The following is a 24,711-nucleotide window of genomic DNA, read 5'->3' as shown; positions in this document are numbered from 1 at the left end:
ACGACCTCGAGAACGTTTGGATGGGCTCCCAGGTCTCAGCCTGGTGCCCACCAGACAGCGGCGAGGACGGTGGAGCACGTGAGAGCGGGAAGGGGCCCAGGCCCGCGAGGCGGCCCAGGCGCCACACCGCGCGGCGTCTGGCTGACGGCGCGCAGAGCCCGGCTCCTGCGCGGGTGCTGACGCCCTCGGGAGCCCTCCCTCGCCAGGAACCGCCTGAGGGCTGTGCGCGCACTGGCGCAGGCGGTGACTCGCCCAAGGTCGCGGAAGGTCGCGGAAGCCCCATGCCCGGCGGCCCTGCCGACGCTGCCCAGCTGCCCAGAGAGGGGCCGCCAAGCCGGACCCCGGGCCTGCGCCTCGACTGCAGAACGGCCCTGCAGCTGTGGCCCGGCCGAGGGCGCGGCGCCGGGGCGCGGCGCATGCACGCGCCATCACATCCGCGCCCAGAGCGGGCGGTGGCCCGGCGAAGGCCATACGCACCGGCGGCTGCAGGGAGTGGTGGGGGCCCCCGCTGGGGCCTTTGCAGGGGGCTGCCCTGCCCACGCCCTGACCTCGAGGACCGGAAGTGGGTGTACATTCCCCTCCTCACAGTCTCATTTAATTTATTAACTCCGTGGCCAGGCCGGTCCCTCAGAGGCAAAGGTGGCAACACTGTAGCATTAGGGATTAAGCTACGTTTTATTAATGTTCATCTGCTGTCATCCTTTCATATCCCATTCTAATGCCTGGCAAAACACGTGCTTCTGGCACACACAGAGCACAGCGCCCGTGGCCTCCAGACCGACTGTCGTACTAAGTACTTCCTGCTGGCTTCGCTGACTGCCCTTGGTCCGCAGCCGAGGCCACCACAATCGACCGTATGCTGTGATGCGTCTTTACCTGTTAGCATCTACTGGGTTTCGTCGCCGGGATCTGCCCTCGTGACACTGCATTTCTGACACGGGGGTTTATGAGCAGGGACACACGTGTGTTTTCTTGAGGGCAGTGACCTCCTCCGTCACGGCTTTGAACACGTGAGCTACAACGTGTGTCAGTTTTTAAAGGTATGGAAACAAACTGCCAAATCGCCACTCAAAATGTCACAATGGATTCCAGAATACAACATACGATGTTTAAATAGAAAAAATGAAATGGGTCCTTTGATAGAAAACTTTTAAATGTCTTTTTAAAATGTAGGATGAAAAGCAATTCCCACTAAGAAAAACCATTTTCCTTTGTAAAATCTGGCTGTATTCACAGCCGCAGGCCGGGTACTTTTTGGCCTCGGGCTGTCACCGTTAGTGGACGGTCCTCCCTCCTTTGCCTCCAGTCGCCTCTGCTATGGCCACCACCCAGCCGGGAGCCTCGGGCCCACTGCAGGCGACCCCTCCAGAACCACAGCTGCCCGAGGAAAGAACGTCTTTTCTAGAACCGTGCGTTGAAGGGGGCGTCAGGTGTCCGCGGTGCTTCCAAACATCCCTCCGAGGCCTGGCCGGCTGTCTGCCCCGACACCAGGCAGTTTGTCCCTGCAGGGCCGCCCACGCTGAGAGGGATGCGGAGCCCCCGCTCTGTCCAGAGGCCTGGGCTTCGCCTTGGTTCCAGGTGCCCGCCGCGGCGGGCAGAGGCACCGTCGGGCCTCCTCAGGCTCTGTCACCTCTGCCGGGTCAGCGTGAGGACAAAACGTGGGGAGCCTCCTCAACAACGATGGGACCCAGAAGGTGGCCCTGTTACAGCCACCCAACTTCTGGATGTTAAACCCCCAAGTGCCCAGCACAGGGCAGTGTGGGTCGCTGGGCAGCCCACGTCAGGCCGTCGAATACGGGGCCTGTTCCCAGGCGTCTGGGGCCAGGACACGTTAGTCCACACACTCCTGATCTCAGAGACAACAAACTGGGGAATGAAAACCAATCCGGAAAACAGATGTCGAGTGTCATTGGTGTACTGATAATCGATAAATAAAATGCGGCATATTTACACAAATGTCACATAGCAAGTATAGGTATTAGGCCCATACACAGCGACATTTGTGGGTCTTAAAAACATAATAGTAAGTGAAAATGTAAACCCCAGGTTATCACAAAATATTTTATAAAGCTCAAAATAAAGTGAAATGGTATAGTTTAGGAATATGTCAACCTGGTTTTCTTTTTTTAATCAAGGGAATGACAAACGCAACATTCAGGACACTTTGTTTCTGGGAAAACCCAAATACGGGATCTATAAATGACGTGTAAACAGACATGCAAGCTGGGGACGACGTTCTACACCTGGTCTGAGTTGTGGGTTTATAGACAGTTGTACTATTTTCATTTAGAACTCACAGAGATACTACGTGCAATTTATAAATATGAAGAACTCTACCAAAAGGTTAAAAATGAGAAAGTACAGTATTTAAAAAACATGTCATACGAACATAAATCTTTTCTCCAGGCACCTGCAGGTCACTCACTGGTGCAGCTGGGCCTGGTTTCTACCTGCACATAGGGTTCTAGGTCCTGACCACTGCCCACTCTCTGTCGCCAGCTCCCGGCAGGGGCGGCCGGAGGTCTGGGAGCCACCTGACCCGCAGCCTCCCCCTTCCTGTCCGCTCCGGGGCGGGGGGCGGGGCGCGGTGGAAACTCACGGCGGACAGATAGTGCCCTCCCTCCCAGGTGCTGCGGACCGCCCAGCCCTCCCCCTGCAGTGCCCCTTCACGTGGGAGTGGCAGCCACCTGCGGTCGCCCAGCCAGCAAGTCGGGGGGTCGACCTGAGCCCTCGCTCACCAGGAAGCACCCCTGCCTGCCGCCCGCTCCAGCGCGCGGAGCTCGAGACAGCCCACGCATCCACGTGGAGTGGACGCCAGCGAACGGCTTCGTTACCCGCTGTTCGGGGTTTGCTCTGACGGGGGCCCCTTTGCTGGCCAGTGCAGAGGTGGCTTTTACTTCTGTCCAGAGTATGGGGAGCTGCTGTCCCTGAGGATGAGGTGAGGGGGTGCTTACCGTGTGGCTGGGGTCCCCACTCAGGTGCAGGCCACTGTCAAAGAGAGGGGAGGACGTCCCGCTGCCGTGGTCACTGGGCGGCCCGGGGGACCCTGGAACGGAGCAGAGACGCGCCCACTGGGCAGATGCCCCATGGGGGGACCCGTGGACACGACGCCCGGTCCCCTGAGGAGCGGGCACCCAGCCACGGCCATGCCGCCAGTGCCGGCCGCTCACTCCCGCACTGCCAGCTGGCCACCTCGCCTTGATCTGGTGTCAGGTCAAAGTGCAATGCAAAGGGGGGGACCGGCCATCTCCCCTCGCAGTCCAGGAGCCCCCGCTGGGGGCGAAGTGCCCCGAGCAGAGGCTGGGCTGGTCTGACCCGCCACCCCGGTGTGTTTGAGAAAAACAAGACGTTACCTAAAAATTCAGATTTCTGTCTTTCTGGTGAATTAGAAAAATCGAATGCTTCTGGGGTAAAGTCTCCAAATGAGCTTCCCTGGGCAGACACTCCAGGGACTCCCCTCATTGGGGGCCCTGCACCCCCTCCCTGTGTGCCTGTCCGACCCACTCTGACTGGGCTGGCATGTGACAGGCAGGCCTGGGCCCGCCCCGCTGAATCAAGGCCTGAGGGAAACTGTACGGTTTACGAAACCAGGAGGGCTGGACAGGAAGCAAACGTTGTGATCACTATTACAGGCTGTGGGTCGTCACCACCGGCCTGGGTCCCACGCCACGTGCACCGGGGACGCGGGAGCTCTGCGGGAGGCTCGCTCCCACAGTCACGGCACGCGCGCCCGCCCCCACCTCCTTTTATATCTTAAGTGTCCCACGTCCACATCGATGTTCCAAGGGCGAGCTCTGCTTTTGAGTGTGTGCACATGTGTGCGGAGAGGCAGATCAAATCAGCGAGTCGGCTTGAAAAGGAACCACGGTTAATTGATCGGAAACGGCCGTGTGATGCCGCGTTCTCTTTGAGAAGCCCGTAGTGCTCTACGATGCAGACTGTCTTAGGAGCACATGAGGCCGGGGCCGGCCCTCTCCGAAGGGGTGTTCGGGAGGTGACCCACATGCCGGCCAGGGGACACGGGGTGCGGGAGGGAGGGAGGGGCTCCGGGCGCCCCTGGAAACCACCCCTTACCTCGTGGAAGCTTCAGAAACGACGGCGCTTCCCGGAGGTACTGGACGGTAACGGTCACTTCGTCGCCAGCATTTCTCAAAAGATGTACCTGTTGATGTGACAAAAAATAGCTCCTTTACCCCCACAAAAGGACCAGGCGCAGAAGTGAAACAGGGTCCCCGCGCCCCTCACCCATTCCTCAAGAACTCAGTGAATCGCAAACACTGAATCTGAAACACTGAAAATCCGGGCCGAACATGGCATAATGAAAGGTCATCCGACCCTAAGCACATGGCCCCGGCGCTTGGCGTGCAGGCTGCGGGCATCGGGGGCGGCCGGCCACCGCCTGGCGTTAACGCCGGCTTCCTGCCCACGCCATGGCTGTCACAGCAGAGTGAAACCATCGGAGAAATCGGCGTCACTGCAGACGGTCTCAGACTCTGGCGAGACTCCTCCACCGGGACTGACCGTGACACGAGCTGTAGAGACCAAAGTCTGAATGACATTTCAGTTCCGAAGAAGCTAACGGGCATCGCTTCGGTCAGGAGCCACGTCCTCACTGTCACGGCTCCGTCACGTCGCCTGGGTCACACTCATCACCTACGGCTCTGAGGTCAGGCTTCCGTGCACATCTGTTCATGGCCGCGAGTGAGCGGGACGCAGGCGACCGGGGTCTGCGGGTCGCGAAGCTGCCACCCGCTGAGGCCCCCCACGCACACGTCCCCAATGCTGGCCCTTCAGTCCTGAGCACGGGCTCCCGGGCCGGGCCCCCCTCCGCACCCCCAGAGTCTGTCGCCAGAGTTGTGCCGTCCGCCTGAGGTGCGGCGAGGTACTGTGAGCTTGGCTACCACAACACACCCCCAGCTCCCAGGACGGCTCCCCTGACCTAGCACGGGGCTCTGGCCCCCAAGCTCCCACACTCTGGGTCTCAACAGTGGTGGCTCTTGTCAGGGGAACGTGTCACGTGCCACGGCCCCGAGAAGCCTGGTCTCCTTCCCACTTGAGCCCAGCAGGCTGGGGCGCAGACCTCCTTCCGCCACCCAGCTCCGGGCTGGCCCCGTCCACATGTCTGTCGCTGCCCCCGGGACAGGCAGGTCCCGTGCCCTCTGTCCTCACGGGGCCTCCGTGCTCCCTGCACACTGCTGGGGGAGGGGATCCTCTACCCCCGGGGGGGCCCTTAGCTTCTGCCCCAGCACTGGCCTCCGGGCCACTGGCCGCGTGTTCACTGTCACCCTCTCCTGACTCCTCCTGTCCCAGGACCTCAAATGCCACCACACTCAGCCCAGGGCCCTGAAGGCTGAGAAACCCCCTCCCCAAAAACGCCCTCCAGACTGTGATTCTGAGGCCTGGGGACCCTGTGTTGCTCCCCCGCGCATCACTGAACATCCCGCGAACAAGCCCCGGCCACCCCCAGCCCTCGCGGTCCCCTCCTCACGCTCAGCCCGTAGGCCAGCAGCATCCCAAAGCCCCGCCCGCGCCTCCCGCCGGGACCCCTCCTACCCCTGCCATCCCTGCGCCCCCAGGCCCCGTGCTGAGTCCCCGGCACCCCGCCCCCAAACACTGGTGCCCTGTGGTCACAGCACCGAGTGATTCAGAGACCCAGAGTCTGCGGTCGGAAGCAGGTGGGAGAGCCAGCGGCTGAGTCCAGGACGAGCCCACCCAGCCCTTTGATGTGCAGGGCCGGGAACACCCCGGGGACAACCCGGGGCGCAGGGGGCGGCCCCAGAGCAGGCGGATTCCAGAGGGACCTCAGCTTTCAGCACCTTAGGTCTGGACAGAGGACTGAGCCGAGGCAGGTTTGCTGACGTGAAGACGGCAAGGGCAGGGGGACTGTCCCGGCACAGGCTGGCTTCCTCCGGAATGACTCGCGATGGTCAGCATTTGCCTCTGTGTTTCACGGAACATCCATAACGCCCTAACTCAGAATTAACGAACTCCTACTCTCACTGCGCACGGGAAACCAACCGGGCCCGAATCCACCGCCCAAACCATGCCCCATCAGCGACGGCACTTTATCATTCAAAGGTGACATTTGCCACGTATCGGCCACACTTAAACAGTCCGACCTGCCACCCATGTCCTTCTGTAAACATACGTCATGCTCCTTCATTCCCATCAACCGTGCTCTGTAGGGCACAGGCTGTTCTCGGCCAACAGACAGAACAATGTCACCCATTCCCACCCTGACGATGTCCCCTCAAGCCGCCCCGTCCCGGCCGACGTCCCTTTAGGTCCACGCCAGGCAGCCCAGGACCCTCACGACCACACGCTGCAGGCCCAGCTACGTGCACCCCTGGAGAGCGCGTGAGGTGCCAGCCACGTGCACCCAAGGGGGCCGCGGCCCGAGGCCAGCTGCTCAGGCCACGCTCTGCGGACTGTTCTTTCTCCACTTCCTCCTCACTGGCAAGGGACAGCGAGGGACACTGGCTCTGGATGCCTGGCAGATACAGGGACGGGCTCCCGCTCACAAAGGGACGGTCATTAGCATTCTCTGAGGATCTTCGCTGAGGCGAGAGGCGCGGATGGGAGGTTTGTTTGTTAAGGTGTTTGGGGGAACGAGGCCACCCTGACCTCTCCCCGTTGCTCCCTGAGATCCTTCTACTTTAAAACGTCATTGCAAACGTGGTTCCCTGACATCTGAAATATGAAATCTTCAAAAGGACATTGTTACTTCAGTGAATAAAATGCTAACAGTGGAGAAATGCCAGGTGAGCAGTGAAGACAAATCGGGTCGGGACGGGCACGGGGAAGGCGTCCCCCGACCCGGAAACGCACAGCGGACAGGCTTTCGGGCCCACCGCGGCTCGGCGTCTCAGAACCACAGACTTTTATGGGTAAGGACTTCAGAGGGGCTGGCGGCGGCCCGAGCCAATCGCTTGCTTTGCAGATCAGTGGTCAGAGGTCTTGGGAGTTCCACCCGGGCCGCGGCCACCGCCGAGTGCAGGGCGCTGAGTGGACTGTCATTTCCTGGTCTGGGCTGGGTCTTCCCTCTGCTCGCGATTCGCGCAGAGTAACTGGTTCTAATCCCAGCAGCAGACACTCTGACCCTGGGCAGCTCCCACCCCCTGTCACAGATAACAGAGCCGGTGCAAACACGGGGAAATGCCGAACGCCACGACATCACACTACCAACCCACCTGGGACCTCGCTCCTCCCAACACACCCTCCCACACTCACACACACAACTGGTACACACGCACACTCACAGTCACACACACACAACCGATACACACACACTCAGTCACACACACACAACTGATACACACGCACACTCAGTCACACACACACAACTGATACAGACGCACACTCACACTCACACACACAACTGATACACACGCACACTCACAGTCACACACACACAACTGATACACACACACTCAGTCACACACACACAACTGATACACACGCACACTCAGTCACACACACACAACTGATACACACACTCACACTCACACACACAACTGATACAGACGCACACTCACAGTCACACACACAACCGATACACACACTCACACTCACACACACAACTGATACACACGCACACTCACAGTCACACACACGCTCATACACACACTCACAGAAAATCATGCACACGCTCAGTCACACACATGAACTCATAAACACTCGCATGCACACAGACACACCCACCCACACACACACACAACTGATACACACGCACACTCACAGTCACACACACATGCTCATACACACACTCAGTCACACACACGAACTCATAAACACTCGCATGCACACAGACACACTCACACACTTGCACACACACAGTCACACACACACTCACACACTCGCGCACACGTGCACACACGCCACAAGGGGAGCATACACATTCCATCTCGTGCGACCACTCACTGGTCCGGATGTCCGACCCATGCCCCACAGAACCGGCCACTGGTTTGCCTCCAAGACACGTTCTGATACTTCGCAGACCTCCCTGGGCTCACCTCGGGCTCCGGGACGCTCCCTGGGGCGACGGCAGTCACTCTTCGGGATGCGCAGGGGAGGGGCAGCGCAGAGACGTCTCAGGGCCGCCCTGACCTCGGCGCCGAGAGCACGCGCGGGTGAAGGGGGGGCTCCCGGCGGGGGTGGGGGGGGCTCCCGTCCCGCCCCCACGCCTGACCCCCCTGACCCCCCGCACCTCCTCCGCGCTTCGCCGCTGCAGGCTGTCTGTGGGGCCAGCTCCGAGGACGCCCAGGCGACCTGGGAACAGCAGCCTGGCTGCTCTGCGGTCCTTCCAGCCTCCGAGCAAACAGGAGTCCCCTGCTCCCCGCCCCCGGGGACCACCAGCCGGAGGGGCTCAGGGACGGGGCGCGGGGTCCGCCTCCGCTGGGCACTGGGCGGCAGGACACCAACGCGGGGCGACCCCAGCACGCTCCGCGGTCCGCGGTCCTGGGTCCGAACGTGTGTGGACAGGCCGCCCGCGCCCAGGCCCTGTCCGGGAGGCCGGCCACCCCGGCCGCCCCGAGGCCCCGTTCCCGAGGCCCCTCCCCGCCGCCCGCCTCCTGCCCCCCACCTGCTGGCCGCCTGGCCGCCTGGCCCCCTCTAACGCAGAGCCCTAGTCTTGAGAAGGGGTCGCGCCAACCTCTAGGTTCTCTCCCCGTTTCACATTCTTAAAACATTCTCGCGGCTTCCGCTGCTCTGGCTGATCATCGAGCAGGTCCCGCTCGAAGCAGCACTCCATCCGGAAATTATTTTTTGGGTAGCTAATATTATTCCATCTATTGAAAAAACAGATGAAAGAGCCAAGAAAATGCACATGACCCGCTTTTCCATTTTAATACTCCCCTTTTTAAAACAAGGTTACTATTTTGGTTCCTTTCAATGTGTAATTAAAACATAAGGCATTTTCAGCTAATTGACTCTCTTCCTTCAAGATCACAATCAGGCCTGAATCATCTCCAATTGCCTCTGAAAATCTCGGATTCTGAGAACATAATGAACCATGAGCGGGGACTGTTTCAGGGCCCTGTGGCGCTAATGTGCGCGGCCACGCGGTGTCCTCACATTTGAGCAACGTGGATTTTGTGGGGTGAGGGGAGTGGGGGCCGCAACCAGCAGTTTGCTGTGTCAGCTCCCACGCTGTGGGGTTACGCCGTCTAAGGTCGCTGCTGCTGTGCGCCAACCCTGGAAATGTCCTTTGTCATTGGCTTGGTGCCTTGTGCTTGACACTCTGTATTACCATTTAAAAATCTTGTCACGTTCTGTTCAAACACATTTCAAAACGGACGTGCGACTCGGGCCGACAATGCCTTGCCTTTGTCGGGATGCTGTTCATGGAACATCTTGGGGGGACTGAGAACCCAAAGGAAATAAGAGGGCAGAATGGTCACTGTGGTCACTGTGCATAATTCTGTTTATACATCCTTGGATTCGATTTGCTGATTTTTTTTGAGGATTTCTGTTTCTACATTTATGACACACATCTGTCTGCAGTTTCCTTATAATTTCTGTGTCCAGTTTTGGTATTAGGGTAATTAATGCTGGCCTCATAGCATGAGCTGGAGAGCGTTCCCTCTGTTTCTACTCTGTAAGATATTGTAGAGAATTGGTACAATTTCTTCCACAAATATTTGGTAGGATTCACCACCGCACCCACCTGGGCCTGATGCTTCCTGTTTTGGAAAGCTGTTCATTATTGATTCACTACCTTTACTAGATATAGGACCATTCAAATCACATATGTCTTCCTGTGTGAGTTTTGGCCAACTGTGTCTGTCAGTGAACGGCCCGTTCGACTCGATCATCACGTCTGCGGCGTGTTCGCCATGCGCCTTCGTCACATGAGCGTTTCACCTTCCATGGGCCCTCAGTGGGGTCCCCTCCTTCGCTCCCGATGTGGTTAATCTGTGTTCTCCTTTTCTCTTTGTTCAGCTGCCCAGAGGCATACCAATTTATTGATCTTTTCAAAGAACCAGCTTTTAATTTATTGATTTTCTCTATTGATTTTCTGCTTTCGATTTAACTGATTTCTGCTCTAATTTTAATCTTTTATTAGGCTTATTTTGGATTTAATTGGTTCTTTTAGTTTCCGAAGATAGAAGCTTAGATGACTGATTTTAATGTTTCCTGTTTTGAAGTGTGTGCATCAGTGACATAAACTTCCTTGTAAGCACTGCTTTTGCTGCAAATCCCACACATTTAGATAAACTGTTTTTCCATTTTTATTTAATTCAAAATATTTTTCATTTCTTTCCAGAGTTCCTCTCTGATCCATGTGTTGCTCCGAAGCGTGCTGTTTAATTTCCAAGTATTTGGGGATTTTCCCAGTCATGTTTGTCATTGATTCTAATTTAATTCCATTACGATCTAAGGAAAGACACTGCATGATTTCCATTCTTTCAAACTCATCAGGGTGTGTTTCATGGCCTGTCGCGATATGGTCTGTCACGATGACTCTCCCGCGTGAGCTTCAGAGGGACGTGCTCTGCCGCCGGCAGGGAGGTTAACGCACAGACGTCCGATTCCTTCGTGCCATCGACGGCTGGCCGAGTTCGCCTGCGACCGTACTGATTGTCCGCCTCCCGGACCCCTCCGCCTGCCGGACCCCTCCGCCTCCGGTCGGCTGTGCTTTCACGTGTGTGCTGGTTTGTCTGTTACCCACTTGGAAACGCTTCAATTCCCTGCTCAATGATCCTTTGTATCAGAGAAGAAAAGCCAGTTCCTGTCTCCCCACGTCCCTTCCTGTATGTCTGAGGTCGAGGTTACTGAAACTCAGGCAAGACTCGGAAGCCGACAGGCAGGCCGCTGGGCGGATGACCCTTAGGGACGCCCAGGAGCCCTGAGCGCCGGGGCTTCGCCACTGCAGGCAGCGGATAGCGGGAGCGGGCAGTGGGCAGCAGGAGCCAGCAGTGGGCAGAGGGCAGTGGGCAGTGGGTGGCGGGGGCCGGCAGGAGCCCCAGAGTCCGTCAGGGGCGCAGTAATCCCCTGGCTTGCTGCTGAGATGCGCCCACCTCGGTCCTGACGCTCGGGTTTCCGGTGGCGAATCCTGGCCCTTTGCTCTCCCAGCAGCTCCGACGCGCTGTGAATGAAGCACTATTTCCCGGCTTTCAGCCCTCGGGGGAGGACCCCTAACGGGGAGTGGGCTCGGTGGCGGAGGGGCGTGTGCTGGCCGGCCAGGGGGGTGCAGGCGGCCGGCAGACAGGGCGGTGCAGTTCCCGGGACGTGCGGAAGGCCAGGCTGGGACCTGCAGAGAGGCTTGGCCGTGACCGCGGGGTCAGGAGCCCCTGGGGCCGAAGCGCGTGGGGAATGCGTGGGGCCCACATCAGCGGCTGACCCTGGCGCGGGTGAATGGAGCCCGACTCGTGGTCACGCCACAGCCGTGGCGTCGCGTCGACCCCGAGACGGTCGGTTCCCAGCCCCACGGCCCCCTGGGGAGGGTCAGGGCATCGGAGGCCGCCAAGCGTCCTGACAGGCGTCGCTCCAGCCTCCGCGGGAGCCCCCGCAGTCCCCGTGACACGCGACACGCAAGCACAAGACGTGGTCAGACCCGCCGCCAACGCCCGGCGCCCGGTGCCCAGCACAGGCTGCAGGGACCGCCTCCACCCTGCGCCGGTCACACGCGTGTCCAGCGGCGCTAGACACAGCCCGTGTGTCTTTCCCTCATCTGAACAGACGGCCAAATGGTGTAGCCACTGACCGGTGGGACCCCGCGCGGTTCCCCGACCTGAGCCCTCAGGCCCGTCATGCCGAGGGGTCCAGGGAAACCCCTGCCCGGCCTCCTCCTCGCAAACAGAAACCAGAGTCCACGACAGGAAAGGCAGGGTGGCGGTGGCGGGGGCAGTGGCGGGTGGGGCGGGGGCAGGCATGGTGTGGGGCGGGGCGGGGAGCAGGCGGGGCAGGGTGGTGGGGACAGCGGAAGGCGGGGCCGGGGTCGCCACGCCCCCGATCGCCACGCCCCCGATCTCGCACCTGTCCTGCTGCAGAGGTGAGTGAGTTAGCGGAGCTGACAGGCTTCCTCGGGCGTGCACACAGGGGACCCGGTTACGGCCGTTGTCCCTGAAGCGTCCCCCTGCCCCGAGCGTGCCCGGGGCCCAGCGGACAGCTGCTGACGGGCGCCGCCGCCCCCTGTGGCCCCGGCTATCCGCAGACACCGCCGCCACGCGCGTCTTCACCGCCCGCAGCCGGGTCCTCCCGACCCTCCGGTCTCCGGGAAAGGAGCACGTCCCACCCACCGAGCATCCCAGGAATCGCTCCCCTCTGCAGGCAGATACCAGACTGAGTGATTTCTCAATCAGCCGTTTTCATTTTTGTCTGAATGGTGACATGTCTCAGACCTTGCCCAATAAACTTACGCAGAGGTCAGCCTCTGCCTTGGCGGCTGGCTATGATAGTACATATCCCTGTGGATGAAAACACACGGGTCTATTGAAAAGAGGGAAATTATGTGTTTATTTCCGTATATGTTTTATGTGGGAATGAAAAAATTTTTGTCATTTTCAAGTAATAAATCTTTTCTAAAGATTTGAGGTAATTAAGATTCGGTCTATGTACCTCTGCATTACGCAATATTGATATTTTCTTTAGAATCAATAGAAGCCAGAATTTACTTCGAAAAACGACAGCATGAAACCATGTGAGTTATGAGCCCTACACGAATTCAACCTTTTTATGAACCTTACGAATCTGAAAAACTGAGATTATATGTCTTACTAAAGTGCTCCTATGTGCTTTTGTATCACATAAGAATGCTGACATATAATTTGATAATTTGGTTCAAAAAGTCTATTTGTATCAGTAAAATATCCGGAATAGCTCCATCTATAAGGTTTCCACATCATTTACTCAAAAATTTGTTTCCTGGGCGAATGTGTTTTGCTTTCCCTGGGCGAGGATGGATGTTATTAGGGAGTACGCTGTTTCTCCTGGGATCGTTATCTGTTTTCTCATCTTAAGAAAGCAAAATGTTGCAGAAATTAGAAAACAAACACAAACGTTAAGTTCTGGAGGTAAACAGACGAGACCACCTCCTCCTTCTGAATATGAACCCAGCACAGTCAGGCCCTTGACACCAAAAACCGAGTTCGTCCCGTGCGAGCGTTTCCGGAGCCCGGCGCGCCCCGCAGGCTCACCGAGGTGCCCTGGCCGAGGACACGGAGGGGCGCGCAGCGCGAGCCCAGTTATTCCTCGGTCAGCGGCACGTCACGAACGCGCCGGGTGCTGCTCCGCGGGAACACGCAGGTCGCACGACCTGGTGGCAGGGCGAGCCACGCGCCCGAACTCGGAACTAAACGCTGGCGAATGAGTGAACCGCGGAGGAGCGCGGAACGCCAGGGGCGCGAATACCGAAAATGGCGCCTGGCGCCGCGGGAACAGACCCGACAGGACCCCCGCGAGGAGCCCTCGGCGCCGGCTCCCGGTCCCGGCTTCCTTCCCGCCTCCGCCCTGTCCTGTCCCCCTTCTCGTCTGCACCCTGGGCTCAGGCCGCGGCGCGGGGACTGTTCCGCCTGGCCTTCCTTTCCCTCCCAGCCTCTCAGTCTTCAAGGCCCAGCTTAACCACCGCCTGGAACATCCCCCACCGCCCCCAGGCTGGGCACCTTCCCCGGCCCCACGGGCCACCTCAGCCACAGCCGGGCTCACGGCCACGTCACTGGGAAACTCCGGGAGCCTGGCGCCCAGCTGCTGAGTAACGCTCCGGCTGGAAGTCCGTTTCATCCACCCTTGTACTGTGGAGCCTGGCCTGACACCAGGCAAGTCCCAGCGAGGGAAGGGTGGGGTGACGGCCACCATCACCTTGGCAGTCACCCCAGGTGTGTCTCATGAGACAGCCTCCCAGGCATGTTGCACACAAGCGTGGCAGTTGGGAGCCAGCATGTGGGGACCCCGACAGATGCCACTCTCAGCATGGCCAGTGACCCCCAGGCCACCTGGGCACGCCCACGCCCCTGAACGTCCATTCTCCCAGCTTTGGGGCACAAGGACATCTGCCGGCCAGTGTCCACAAGGACCCACCGCTTGGCCCTCACCAAGCGCCCCGCGGCACGCGGCACACACGCACACGGCACGCGGCACACACGCACACGGCACGCGGCACGCGGCACACACGCACACGGCACGCGGCACGCGGCACGCAGCACACACGCACACGCACACGCACACGGCACACGGCACACACGCACACGCACACGGCGCGCGGCACGCGGCACACACGCACACGGCACGCGGCACACGGCACGCGGCACACGGCACACACGCACGCGGCACGCGGCACACACGCACGCGGCACGCGGCACGCGGCACACACGCACACGCACACGGCACACGGCACGCGGCACACGGCACACGGCTCCGTTTACGCGTTTCTTCCCAATTCTAAACCTCTTATCTACGAACACACTCAGGAAATGCGACTTTAGAGCAAAGCAGGTAGAATCACAGAACATCCGGTGAACAGGGCGAAACTTCGCGACGTGGCACACTCACCGCCTCCTCGTGGGTGGCGTTCTCCACACTGACGCCGTTCACCTGGACGGACGACAAAGCGAGAGCTGGTCACTGTGCGCGCACGGACACAGGCGGCCGGGCAGAGGGCCGGGGCCAGCTCACTGACCTGCAGGACGGCGTCGCCCACGAACAGCATTCCTGTCTGGTCAGCTGCAGGGCGCAAAAGCGCAAAGTGTTAGCAGACAGTCGGTGACATTGCGCTTTGCCATGACGGTCATTCACGCTGAGTTTCTGCAATAACCGAATGGCTCGTGTATGAGTGTGTGTGGCGCAAGTGTGCATGTGGGCAAATACCAGTGTGCTTGTGTCTGTGCGTGCACTTGTGAATGTGTGAGAATGTGATCTCATGTGTAAATGTGTGTGAGTGCACGTGTGTGAATATGTGCATGTGTAAACACACATGTATGTCAATGGGTATGTGTGCGAATGTGAGCACGTGTGCAAATGTGTCTCCATGTGAGTGTGCATGTGCATGAGTGTGTGCATGTGTGAGCACGTGTCTTCAATGCACGTGTGAGAACATGAGCAGTGTGTGGATGAGCCCCGGGTTGACGCCAGGCCCCGAGGCAGGCAGCCACGCTGGGGGCGCCAACCCGGAGCCCCGCGTCGAAGGGTGTGCTCGGCACGGAAGCCCCATGTGAGCAGCACAGGCATGTAACGCGGATGCCCACACGTCACCCCTGACAGACCGGAAATGGCGGAGCACCCACACGACATTCCTGGAGCTCCTGAGAAAAACTAAACGGTCCCACGGAAATCCTTAAAGAAAAGGCACAGATGCCCAGTGGGCCGCGAGCAGGAGTTTGAAAGCAGGAATAATTCTCAACTTGTTGGGCTGAGAAACGCCTCTTTCCCCACATGGTCCCTCCAAAATCCTGCCCTCCCGCTGTGAGCCGCTGCGGTTCCCTCAGATGCCGGCTGGACAAACAGAGGGACACGCGACCGACGGACAGAGTCCACGCCACCACCCTTCGGGCGGAAAACAGGCGTGGGGCCCGGCTTCTCCCTTGTCCGGGGTTCATCGTCTTGTTCCCTGTGTGGCGTTAGCCTGGCTTCGAGAGCTGGTGACGCTGTGGTTTAAGTAAACCATCAGTTCCCCGTTTCCAGAATAATCGGGGTGCTTAAATATGTTGACTCGAAATGGTCTTGAGACAATTTAGTTCAAAATAGTTAAAAATGCCACAAGACTTTATGTAACTTTCTTGTGGCTCATTCAGATCTAATCACAGCTTAGGGAATGAAAGGAGACCAGAGAACTGGCCGGGCCGAGCTCCCGAAGCGGACCGCCCGGCTCTGCTTCTGCCTGACGGTCAGTCTTACCCTCCTGCCTCCCGTTCTCTTCTGAAACGTGTTCATATCTACAAATAAATACACTAGTGGAAAAGAACGGAGAATCTTCTCAGACCATCGGGACAAACGGGGGTGGGCGACCCTGGCTTTGTCCTCACCAGCAAGCAGGCGGCTTGCGAGTGACTCGACCCCCGCGACCCAGCACCGGGCTCCCGTGCGAGTCCCTCGAGCAGCCGCGTGTCACAGGCCCAGACGCGCAGAGCCCCCGACGCTGTCAGTTCACGACTGTGACGCCTGACACCGCCAACAGGCCCTCTGGGCAGGCGGAGTTGCAGCGTCGGGTTTGGAACGCTTTCAAACCTCAAGAAAAGATCTTTGAGTCAGAGACCTGTGCAGCTCGGTCTTGTGCTCTGGTTTTAAGTGGCCCTGTGTGTGCTGACCGGGCGACGGCCCGTGTTCCCACAGAGGCCAGGTGGAGGAGTCCCGTGTCCCCCCCACCCCCGCCCGTGCTATTCTCTGACCTGGGGAGGGTACAGGTGTCCGGGGCCCTCCCCGCGGCTGGGCCGCGGCGGGTTCACTGGCCCCGGACCCCGCGGAAGCGCGGGCCGCCCACAGCCCCGCCTGCGGCCAGCCCTGCGGGCAGGATCTAAGCTTCGGGGCGACGCAGGGACGAACGTCCCGCTGACGCCCGCGGCCCAGCTGGGCGAAAATGAGCGTTTATGCAGACGCAAACTTAGCAGTGTTATTTTGTTAAAATCTCTCTTTTCCCCATAAACGGAGTCAAGCTCACTGTGGGGAAGCTCACGTGCAACGTTGACACCCCCTACGGCCACGCGTGACCAGCACCGCGTCCAGGGCGGATGGCCGAGGGGCTCGCAGCCCGGGCGTGCGGGGCGCTGCTCCCCGTCGCGCAGGGTCTGGGCGCAGCGGGCGCGAGGCAGGCAGAGCCAGCTCCCCACGCCGCCACGAGCCCCGCGCTGCCAGCACAGCGGGGCCGCAGCTGGGGGGCCCTGCTCACCGGCCGCCCCGCCCGCCCCGCCCGCACCCCCGCCCCGCGCACGCGCACGCGCACGCGCAGGGCCGGCTGCTGTCTTTACCTGCGTGGCCTTTGAAGATCTTCGAGATGACAACGGGGACTCTGTGCTCGGCGCCGCCCTAGAAGACAGCAGCGTGGACAGTGGCGACGAGCGGCGCGGAAACCGGGGCGCAAAGGGGCGCGGGGGGGGGAGGCGCGGGGTGGGGGGCCGCGCTCGTACCTTTATGCTCAGGCCCAGGCCGCCGACTGGCTGTCTGCGAAGCGTGACAGTTCTGTGCTTTAAAAAATTTCAGAAAACAAGCCGGTTTAGGTTAAAACGCACTATCGGAAAGGAAGCACGAAGTGCATGTACTACTTATTAAACTTAAGTAACTGGTGACACATATTTCCAAGGGACGTTGCCTAAATAACAGTCATGACCCGATGTCACATCTTCGGTCTCTGGCACTGCGGAAGGCAGAAGCAGACCCCGTCGCGTGCATTATGCAAAACCCACGGGAGTTCCCGCGAACCCGCCCCGTCGCCCGCTGTCCCCGCGTGGGTCCCCGAGGTCAGTGTCGCCCCGTTGCGGGGGCAGCAAACCCCGAGCAGTGAGGCGCCCGCGGCCCCGTTTTAAATCTGCTCCTTCCCGGATCCCCAAGTGGCGCCCACTCTGCCTTGCTTCTCCGATAGTGCAATCACTTGGGGACCAGTTTTTAGGTAATCGGGGGGAACCCATGACTGTGCCACTAGGCCACGCGCAGCGGCTGCGGGAGCCGATGCTGTTGAAAGGTGTCCGCGGTGACAAGGGGCGGACGCGTCCTCGCGGGGGACAAAGTGTCCGCGGTGACAAGGGGCGGACGCGTCCTCGCGGGGGACAAAGTGTCCGCGGTGACAAGGAGCGGACGCGTCCTCGCGGGGGACCGACCGCCCGCCTCTCCCGACTTCCTGCGTTGGAGCCCGCGCACGTGTCCGCGCACGTGTCCTGTCTGACTGACGGTTCGCTAACCGGCTGCAGCTGGACAGCGGCTGGGAGGACGCGGAGCAGAGGCCTGCGGTGAGGCCCGCGGGCGCGGAGACGGCGCGGGACGCCCGGCGGAGGGCGCGCGGCGGCGTGCGTCGCTCTGATTTCTGCGTGAACCGTAGGCGCTTTCAGAGGAATGGCTCCAAAAGCCTGTGCGTGCGCAGAGGAGGCCGGACTGAGGCAAAGGACCAGGAGGAGCCCCGTGGGACACCACTGGGCCCCGCGGTAGAGGACGCGCAACTGCGTGGCCGTCGAGGACAAACCACGGGGTGGACGACGCGTCTCCCAGAACACGGCAACTCTACCGTTAGGGATGAACGTGCGAGAAGCCCAGAGCCAAGAAAGTGACCAAACATCAGAGCAGATTGACCTATTTTAAAGCGCATACTTAGAGTGCATTTTAATCGGGGCGGCGACCTCCGCCTGGCAGACCTAACGGGGCTCAGTCGTCACGAGCAGGACGAGGGACCACGGTGGGCGAGAAGTCTGAGCATCCGCCGAAGGTGGCGGCAACGAGGCCGTGTTTCCAGGGACCAAGGACAACTTACTGCGCAAGCGCAAGCGCACGTGCAGAAGCCGCCTCTCAGAAGCTGACGGCTGAGAAGAAATGGATTTCTAGTTGTGGAAAGGAAAAAGGTTGAGAGGCCAGCACACGTTTGACAGTAAACAGATGTGACGAGCCGGAAAACTTAATGTGGGGAGCATCACATCAGGTCAGACGGGGCGCTTCGTTACTGCTGCTTGTGCTTTGGCGGAATGATGAGATACGGGAGGCTGATCGTTAAGTATAAAGAAATAGAGCAATGAAAATTAAGGACAAGAATGAAAAAATTAAAAGGTTTTAAAGAGCGAAAGTAGATCGGGGTGGTAGCTGTGAGACGGAAGCGCAGGAAGAGGGAACGGGATGCAGACGAGGCGGCCGGAGCGGCGGCGGCCACGTGGCTGCGATCGGGCAGTGCGGGGACTGCGCGTGGCACACCAGGTGCCCGAGGAGCGGACGCCGCCGCGCTGCGGCAGGGGGGACGGTGACAAAGTGACAAACCCGGCCAGCGCGCTGCCCCCGTCTGCCGCCCCGCCCCGCCCCCACCGCGGCCCCGGCTGCCGCCCCGCCCCGCCCCCACTGCGCCCCCGTCTGCCGCCCCGCCCCCACCGCGCCCCGGCTGCCGCGCCCCGGCTGCCGCACCCGCCCTGGCTCCGAGAGGCTCTGTTTGCCAGTCTTGGGCTCCTCCGAGGCCTGACGCCGAATCAGCAGGATTAAAAACTTGGCTGTAAGAGTAAATGTCGTTTCGGTTCCTCTCTGTGCTCAAAGTGAATCTGTCACAAACCGACGTGGCGCTTCTGTCTTCAGCGGGTTCCAGAGGACCACGACAGGCCGTCTGCCCTTGATCGTTCTCCACAAACGGGCCGAGCCCTGGGGCGGCCACAGGGACACGGAAATGTCACCTACCAGAGGCCGTCCCCACTGAGAAAACCGACCTCGAAGACCGGGACGCCAGCCTGGGCGGCAGGACCGACTTCGCCGGGGACAGCGGAGGGGAGAGTAGAGCCTGCGGCAGGGTCCCCTCCAGGACGGGGCGGTGGGCAGTGCGTGAGGCCGGCCCCCGCGACCCCGAGGTCACAGCACACCGCTGCTCGGTGGTGCTGGGCTGAGCGCCCCGCACCCGCATCGGGACGTAGGCCCGTCCTCAGGTCCCCGTGACACGCCGGCTCTGCATGACATCCTGCCCACGCGGAGCTGACCCCACGCCTGCTCTTCCAGCTGCTGCCCCCCACCTCCGGGGACTGGGGGCTCGGGGAGGTGGAGAGCTCCCCGTCACTCCGCGGTCGGCAGCTGCGTAGACCGCGCCCTGCCCTGCGGAGTACGTCCACCCGCAGAGTGACTGTCCCTGCCGGGCCCCACTGCAGCCGCCGAGGGACCCTTCCACACCGTGCACACCCGAGAACTGCCGCCTCGGAGGCCCGAGGCCTTGTGCTACGGCAGCTGTGACCTCCGTCACACATAGTCCTTTCTCTCCTCCAAAAACGTGATAAATCCCCATGGCAGGGCCGTGTCATTTGCATAAGCGGCTGAAGAACACAGGTTTCGAGCGCCCCTGCAGTAACAGGGGGAACCCACTGACTCCAACTGGGGTACAGGAGGAACCCTGACTTCAGTGGCTGGTCGTGTTTTCCTGTGGACGAACATCTCCAACCGCCCCCCATTACCCCATCCAGGCGCGTTTATCCACGACGTGCTCCCCGCTTTTCCATGGGGGGGAGGTGCGTGCAGAACTGGCGGAGGCGCGGCCGGGGGACCGAAGCGGGTGAGCCGCGGTGTCCCGGCCCCTAGCCCAGAGCACGGCTCTTCGCCAAAAGCCTGTGGGTGTTTCGGGAATCAAATCCCTTCAAATCATAAACACACATTTGTAGGAATGAACACACACCCAGCTTTCTGAGGCAGGAATTGATCACTTTCACCGAGAATTTAACCTTCGGTAGAGAATCTGACATAATGAATTTTACGTTCCCTGGAAAACACAGCGTGGTGAGGTGGAGCGTTTTCACGGTGCCACGTCTGAGCCCTGTGGCAGGCTGCAGACCCGCCGTGCAGAGGGCCACTCCCAGCGGTTACCAGCACTGGCCTAACCTGCCTTCCCTGCCTGGTCCCGCACCTGTCGCAAGGGGGAGTGAGGCAGGGCAAGGCTGGTGGCAGGCGCTCACGGCACACCTGCGCTTCAGACAGGACAAGGCTCGGGGTCACCAGGGACCTTGGGGGGCACGGCGGGGCTGAAGCAGGACCCACGCCCGAGGCCCCAGGGAGGAGAGCGGAAGGGGCGGCCTCGGCCCGGCCCTCGCTGTGCTGGCTCCGCCACAGCTGGGCCCCCGGGAGCAGCCGGCTCAGGCCAGAACCGGGGCAGTGGGCGTGGGGGGACGACGGGGGCAGGGGGTTTGGGGGAGCCTGCGCGTGAGAGGCAAACGCGGGCCTGGTGTTGGCTGCTGCGGGATGCGTTGGTTTCTCCGGGAGGACCCCGTGCTTTGCGGGCCCCTGTGCCCACCGAGGGAAGACGGGGATAAAGGTCACGAGGACTCGGAGAACCGATGACCGAGGCGTCACCAGGGCCTGGGCCTCCACGGAGCCAGTGCGAGAACTGGGAATGAAAGTGTCTTCCAGGTGGTTTCAAGTCACACTGGGACGAGCAGTGTCACATACGGGTTCCCGAGGGTCACGTTCCGCAGCTGGTGGGCTGGCTCCCGGGGGTGGTGGGGGCCCGGCAGGCCCACGGCGGGGGGCGGAGGGGGTCTGCGGCCCCGAGGGGCCGGTCCCCACCCTGGACCGTTGCTCAGGGCTTCTCGCCTGCAAGGAACCTTGGCTTGGGGCCGGAGTCCGGGAACGGCCGGGCCGGCAGACTCGTGCGAGTCCAGCCACGTCCTCAGATGCCCGGGCCGAGGCCTGACACGGAGCCGCCGTCTGCGTGTCTGTCCCGCCAGACCCTCGGGCTGCCGTCCACCGTCACAGACCGGCGGCCACGCGCGTCATCCCAGTGAGAACGCGTCGTGCCCCGTCTCATGGTATGTGGGGCCGCGTTTCACGCAGAGCTCCTCCCCGCGAATGTGTCGACAGAGGAAAGGACAGTGTCAGGGAGAGAGTAAGTGACAAGTGGCACTTTGTCTTGTGACAATCAAAGCCAGTAGCCGGGGGTGTCTGAACAAGGGCAGGTGCCTCTCCTTCAGCAAACAGCCCTGAACCCCCGAACCGAACGGCCGTCGCCTGGGGGAGCCCTCGGACTGTCGGCAGATGCTGTGGCCTGACCCCCAAATTGAGTGGCCGTCGCCTGTCAGCAGGAGGCACTGCGGGGAGCCCTGGCGCCTGGGAGGCTGTGGCACTTACGTTTGCACCGGGATTGCTGCCACTAACACAGATGACATCTTGTTTTTGAATTGTCAGTACCTCTTTAGTCAGCGTCAGCCGGATGTCGTAGGCGATGCCGGAAGCTTCGTCGTGCAACAGAGCAGCCCCAGTTTTAGTCTGCGGACACAGAGCAGAGACACCAGGCCGTGAGGGCGGGACGCGGCCGCTGGGAGCTGTCCTCGCCAGGACGTGGCCACCCGGGCCTCCCGCCCCCCCCCCCCTGCGGCTGCCCGCCCGCCCACGGACACGCCGCAGGGGCCTCCGCAGCGGCATGGGGGCTACGGGGTGGGAGGCCACGTGCGCCCCAGGGGTGGGGGGCTGTCACGGAGCACGGGGTCAGGCGTGGCGTGCCTGGTGCAGGATGCGAGTCGCGTTTGCGCTGAAGGACGTGGCCTGAGGCACGGTGTCCCAGTATTTTCATAGTGCATACAGAGGTATATAAACATAAACTAATTAAATGCCATTAGTTTATGACATTAATAAATTGGTCAGTTATGATACACTGTGTCAGTATTTTGAAAGTATATATCAATATGCCATCAACAAATAATAACTGGAAGAAAAAGATATAATTTACAGTAGCATTAAACATCACCAATATCTAGAAATCAATCTAATAAAAGATGAGTAAGATTTCTACATTGAAATTTTTAATTTTATTGAGAGGAATATAAGAAGTCCTACATAATTTACAGAATGGATCATGTTTGCGAATTGGGTGAATCAATATTGTGAAAGTTCTCAGTTCTCTTCAAATTAATCTAGAAATTCAGAAATTGGAAAACCATAACTCTAGGACATAGTTCCACAGTGTAGTGGTTAGCACATCTGCTTTACATGCAGAAGGTCCTGGGTTCATGCCCCAGTGAAGCCACAGTCCCTGGTCTATGGCCACACCACCCTGAACAAGCCCGATGTCTGATCCTGGAAGCTAAGCAGGGTCAGGCTTGGTTAGTACTTGGATGGGAGACCACCTAGGAAGACCAAGTGCTGTAGGAATAAACAAGAAGAAGAAAGAAAGAAAGAGGAAAACAGAAAACCATGACCCCAGCAGGTTTTTTTAGAAATCGACTAAGTGATTCTGAATTTTAAATGGAAGTGAGGAGAGTTGGTCATGGTCAAGGGAATCCTGAAGAACAGCAAACAAAGCACAATGCTCACACTGCCAGACGTCAAGAGCTGTTACAAAGTCACAGCAGTTAAAAAGTGGGTGTTCGCTCAAGGAAAACGGCTCGATGGAGAAGAGAGAACACGAAGTCCAGGAGGAGGTCAGCGAGTGTGGGATCACCTCGCTGTGAAGCGTGTGGCACTCCACTGAATTTGGAAAGAATAATCTTTGTCATATGTAGGGGAAAAAAATGAAACTTCCACCCTATTACACAGCATATGAAATACTAAATACAGCTGGATTTTAGATCTAAAGATGAAAGTTAAATCAACATCATGTTTAAAAAGGAAACATAAAAATATCTTCATGAACTTGGAGCAGTAAAGGCCATTCAAACAGCTTGCAAAGATGTTCTAACTTACAGATAAAAAATTCTACATTAAAATTGAGAAATTCTGTTCAATAAAAGATAATATTAGGAGGGTGAAAAGGAGCCCAGAATGAGCGATCTGGGCATTGCATATGGAGATTGCCCATGTCAGTAGGAAGGACAGGAATTTTGCGATCTGTCAGGGCCGCTGGCCGAACTTGCCCAGCAAACCGCGTCCTCGGTGGTGAGATGTGAGGGTTCCCAGCCTCACCCTGTCACCCAGCACTTTCTGAACACCTTAACCTACCGTGAACGAGGGGGAAGGATTCACAGGCATAAAACTCCAACAACATTTACAGTATTCAAAGATATCAATGTCCACAAATAAAACCAACGAATTTACAGATACATGAGAAATCATGAAGGTCCAGCAATATGGTTTGACAAAGCAGCAATTTATCAATATCATTTCCATATTTATCTAACGGAACCAAGAGAAAATCCTGTCTAAGGAGATATCTTTCCTTGCCAAACCCTTCAGATACCCAGGCATCCGGTGGCAAACCCCTCCAGGGCGGCAAAGGTGAAAACTCAGAAACACACCAATTAAATGGGGGAATATCTGCGGGCGGAAGAGGCAAGAACAGCGTCCCCTGTCCCCAAATTGACCTATACGGTCGCCATGGTCCCTATCACAGTATGAATCAGTTTGGACCCACAGACCCTGAGATAAAGGGCGCCCGAGGCAGGGACGAGCTACGAGCCACCGAGGCGGCGCCGCAGAAAGCGCCGCCGCGCCCGCCTCGCGCGCGCCTGAAGTCTGCCTGTCCTCCGCGGGGGCGGCTTTTCTCAACCGAGAACCTGTGAAATCGCGATGCGGTGACAACAGCTGTTCTTTCACAGTTTCACTGGCAGCCTCCTGTGTCTCCTGTAAAGTACGGTGTCTTTAACATTGACAGCCTTTTAAACCAGAGAAATAAATAACGCACGGTCAAGTCACAACGATTAACGCTGCGAGGAGATGGCACGGGGCTGGAAATAACCACCAGAAGCAGGGACGGCGAGCCCAGGCAGACCCGGGACCTGGGCCCGGCGGTGGCCGCGCCGCTGGGCAGGGCGAAGCGGCCCGGCTCGATCCGCGCACCGAAGGTCACGAAGGTCACGTTGAGGACTTGAGAGATCCGAGCCCTCCCGCCCGCGGGGCAGCAAGGCTTCCCGGACGCTGCGCGGACGCAAAGCTGCGCGGGTGACGCCGCCAGACTCACGGCGCTGGCGTCGCCTTCCGAGGCCCCTCCCGTGGCGACACAATGAGCGTGGGAGTCGGTGCAAGGCGCGGAGAGCTGGCGCCGGGGAGCGCGTGGGCGTGGCGCGCCGCAGGCCACCTCCCGGCCACCTCCCGGCCACTGCCGGCGACAGCGCAGGGCTTCAGGTCGCCCGACAACGCCAGTCCCCGCAGGCCCCCGGCTTGCGGTCCCGTCGGCTTCCACCCGCAGCGCCGATGGAGACT

General features: G+C 59.5%; 1 protein-coding gene and 1 pseudogene across 3 annotated transcripts in view; one reads left to right on the top strand and one right to left on the bottom strand.

Annotated features, from left to right (window-relative positions):
• The window catches only part of SNTG2 (syntrophin gamma 2), a 58,974-nt gene that overhangs the window by 23,670 nt on the left and 10,593 nt on the right, over positions 1–24,711 (bottom strand). For 2 of the 3 annotated variants that reach the window (XM_016155855.2, XM_036224979.1), the window contains exons 1-7: positions 21,706–21,836; positions 17,055–17,106; positions 16,896–16,953; positions 14,615–14,658; positions 14,488–14,529; positions 4,075–4,162; positions 2,955–3,046 (exon numbers count right to left, since the gene is read on the bottom strand). In XM_016155855.2, coding sequence (XP_016011341.2) covers positions 2,955–3,046; positions 4,075–4,162; positions 14,488–14,529; positions 14,615–14,658; positions 16,896–16,953; positions 17,055–17,106; positions 21,706–21,743 — 414 coding nt within the window. In that variant the 5' untranslated portion in view covers positions 21,744–21,836. Of the gene's footprint in view, positions 1–2,954; positions 3,047–4,074; positions 4,163–14,487; positions 14,530–14,614; positions 14,659–16,895; positions 16,954–17,054; positions 17,112–21,705; positions 21,844–24,711 lie in introns of those variants that run through there. The other variant, XM_016155852.2, reaches the window with a different exon arrangement.
• On the top strand, positions 22,610–22,725 carry LOC118605771 (annotated as a pseudogene).

This window comes from Rousettus aegyptiacus, unplaced genomic scaffold (genome assembly GCF_014176215.1).
Source record: "Rousettus aegyptiacus isolate mRouAeg1 unplaced genomic scaffold, mRouAeg1.p scaffold_m13_p_7, whole genome shotgun sequence".
Classification (NCBI taxonomy): Eukaryota; Metazoa; Chordata; class Mammalia; order Chiroptera; family Pteropodidae; genus Rousettus; species Rousettus aegyptiacus.
Note: the sequence above shows the minus strand (reverse complement) of the source record. Positions and strands in the feature narration are given on the sequence as shown.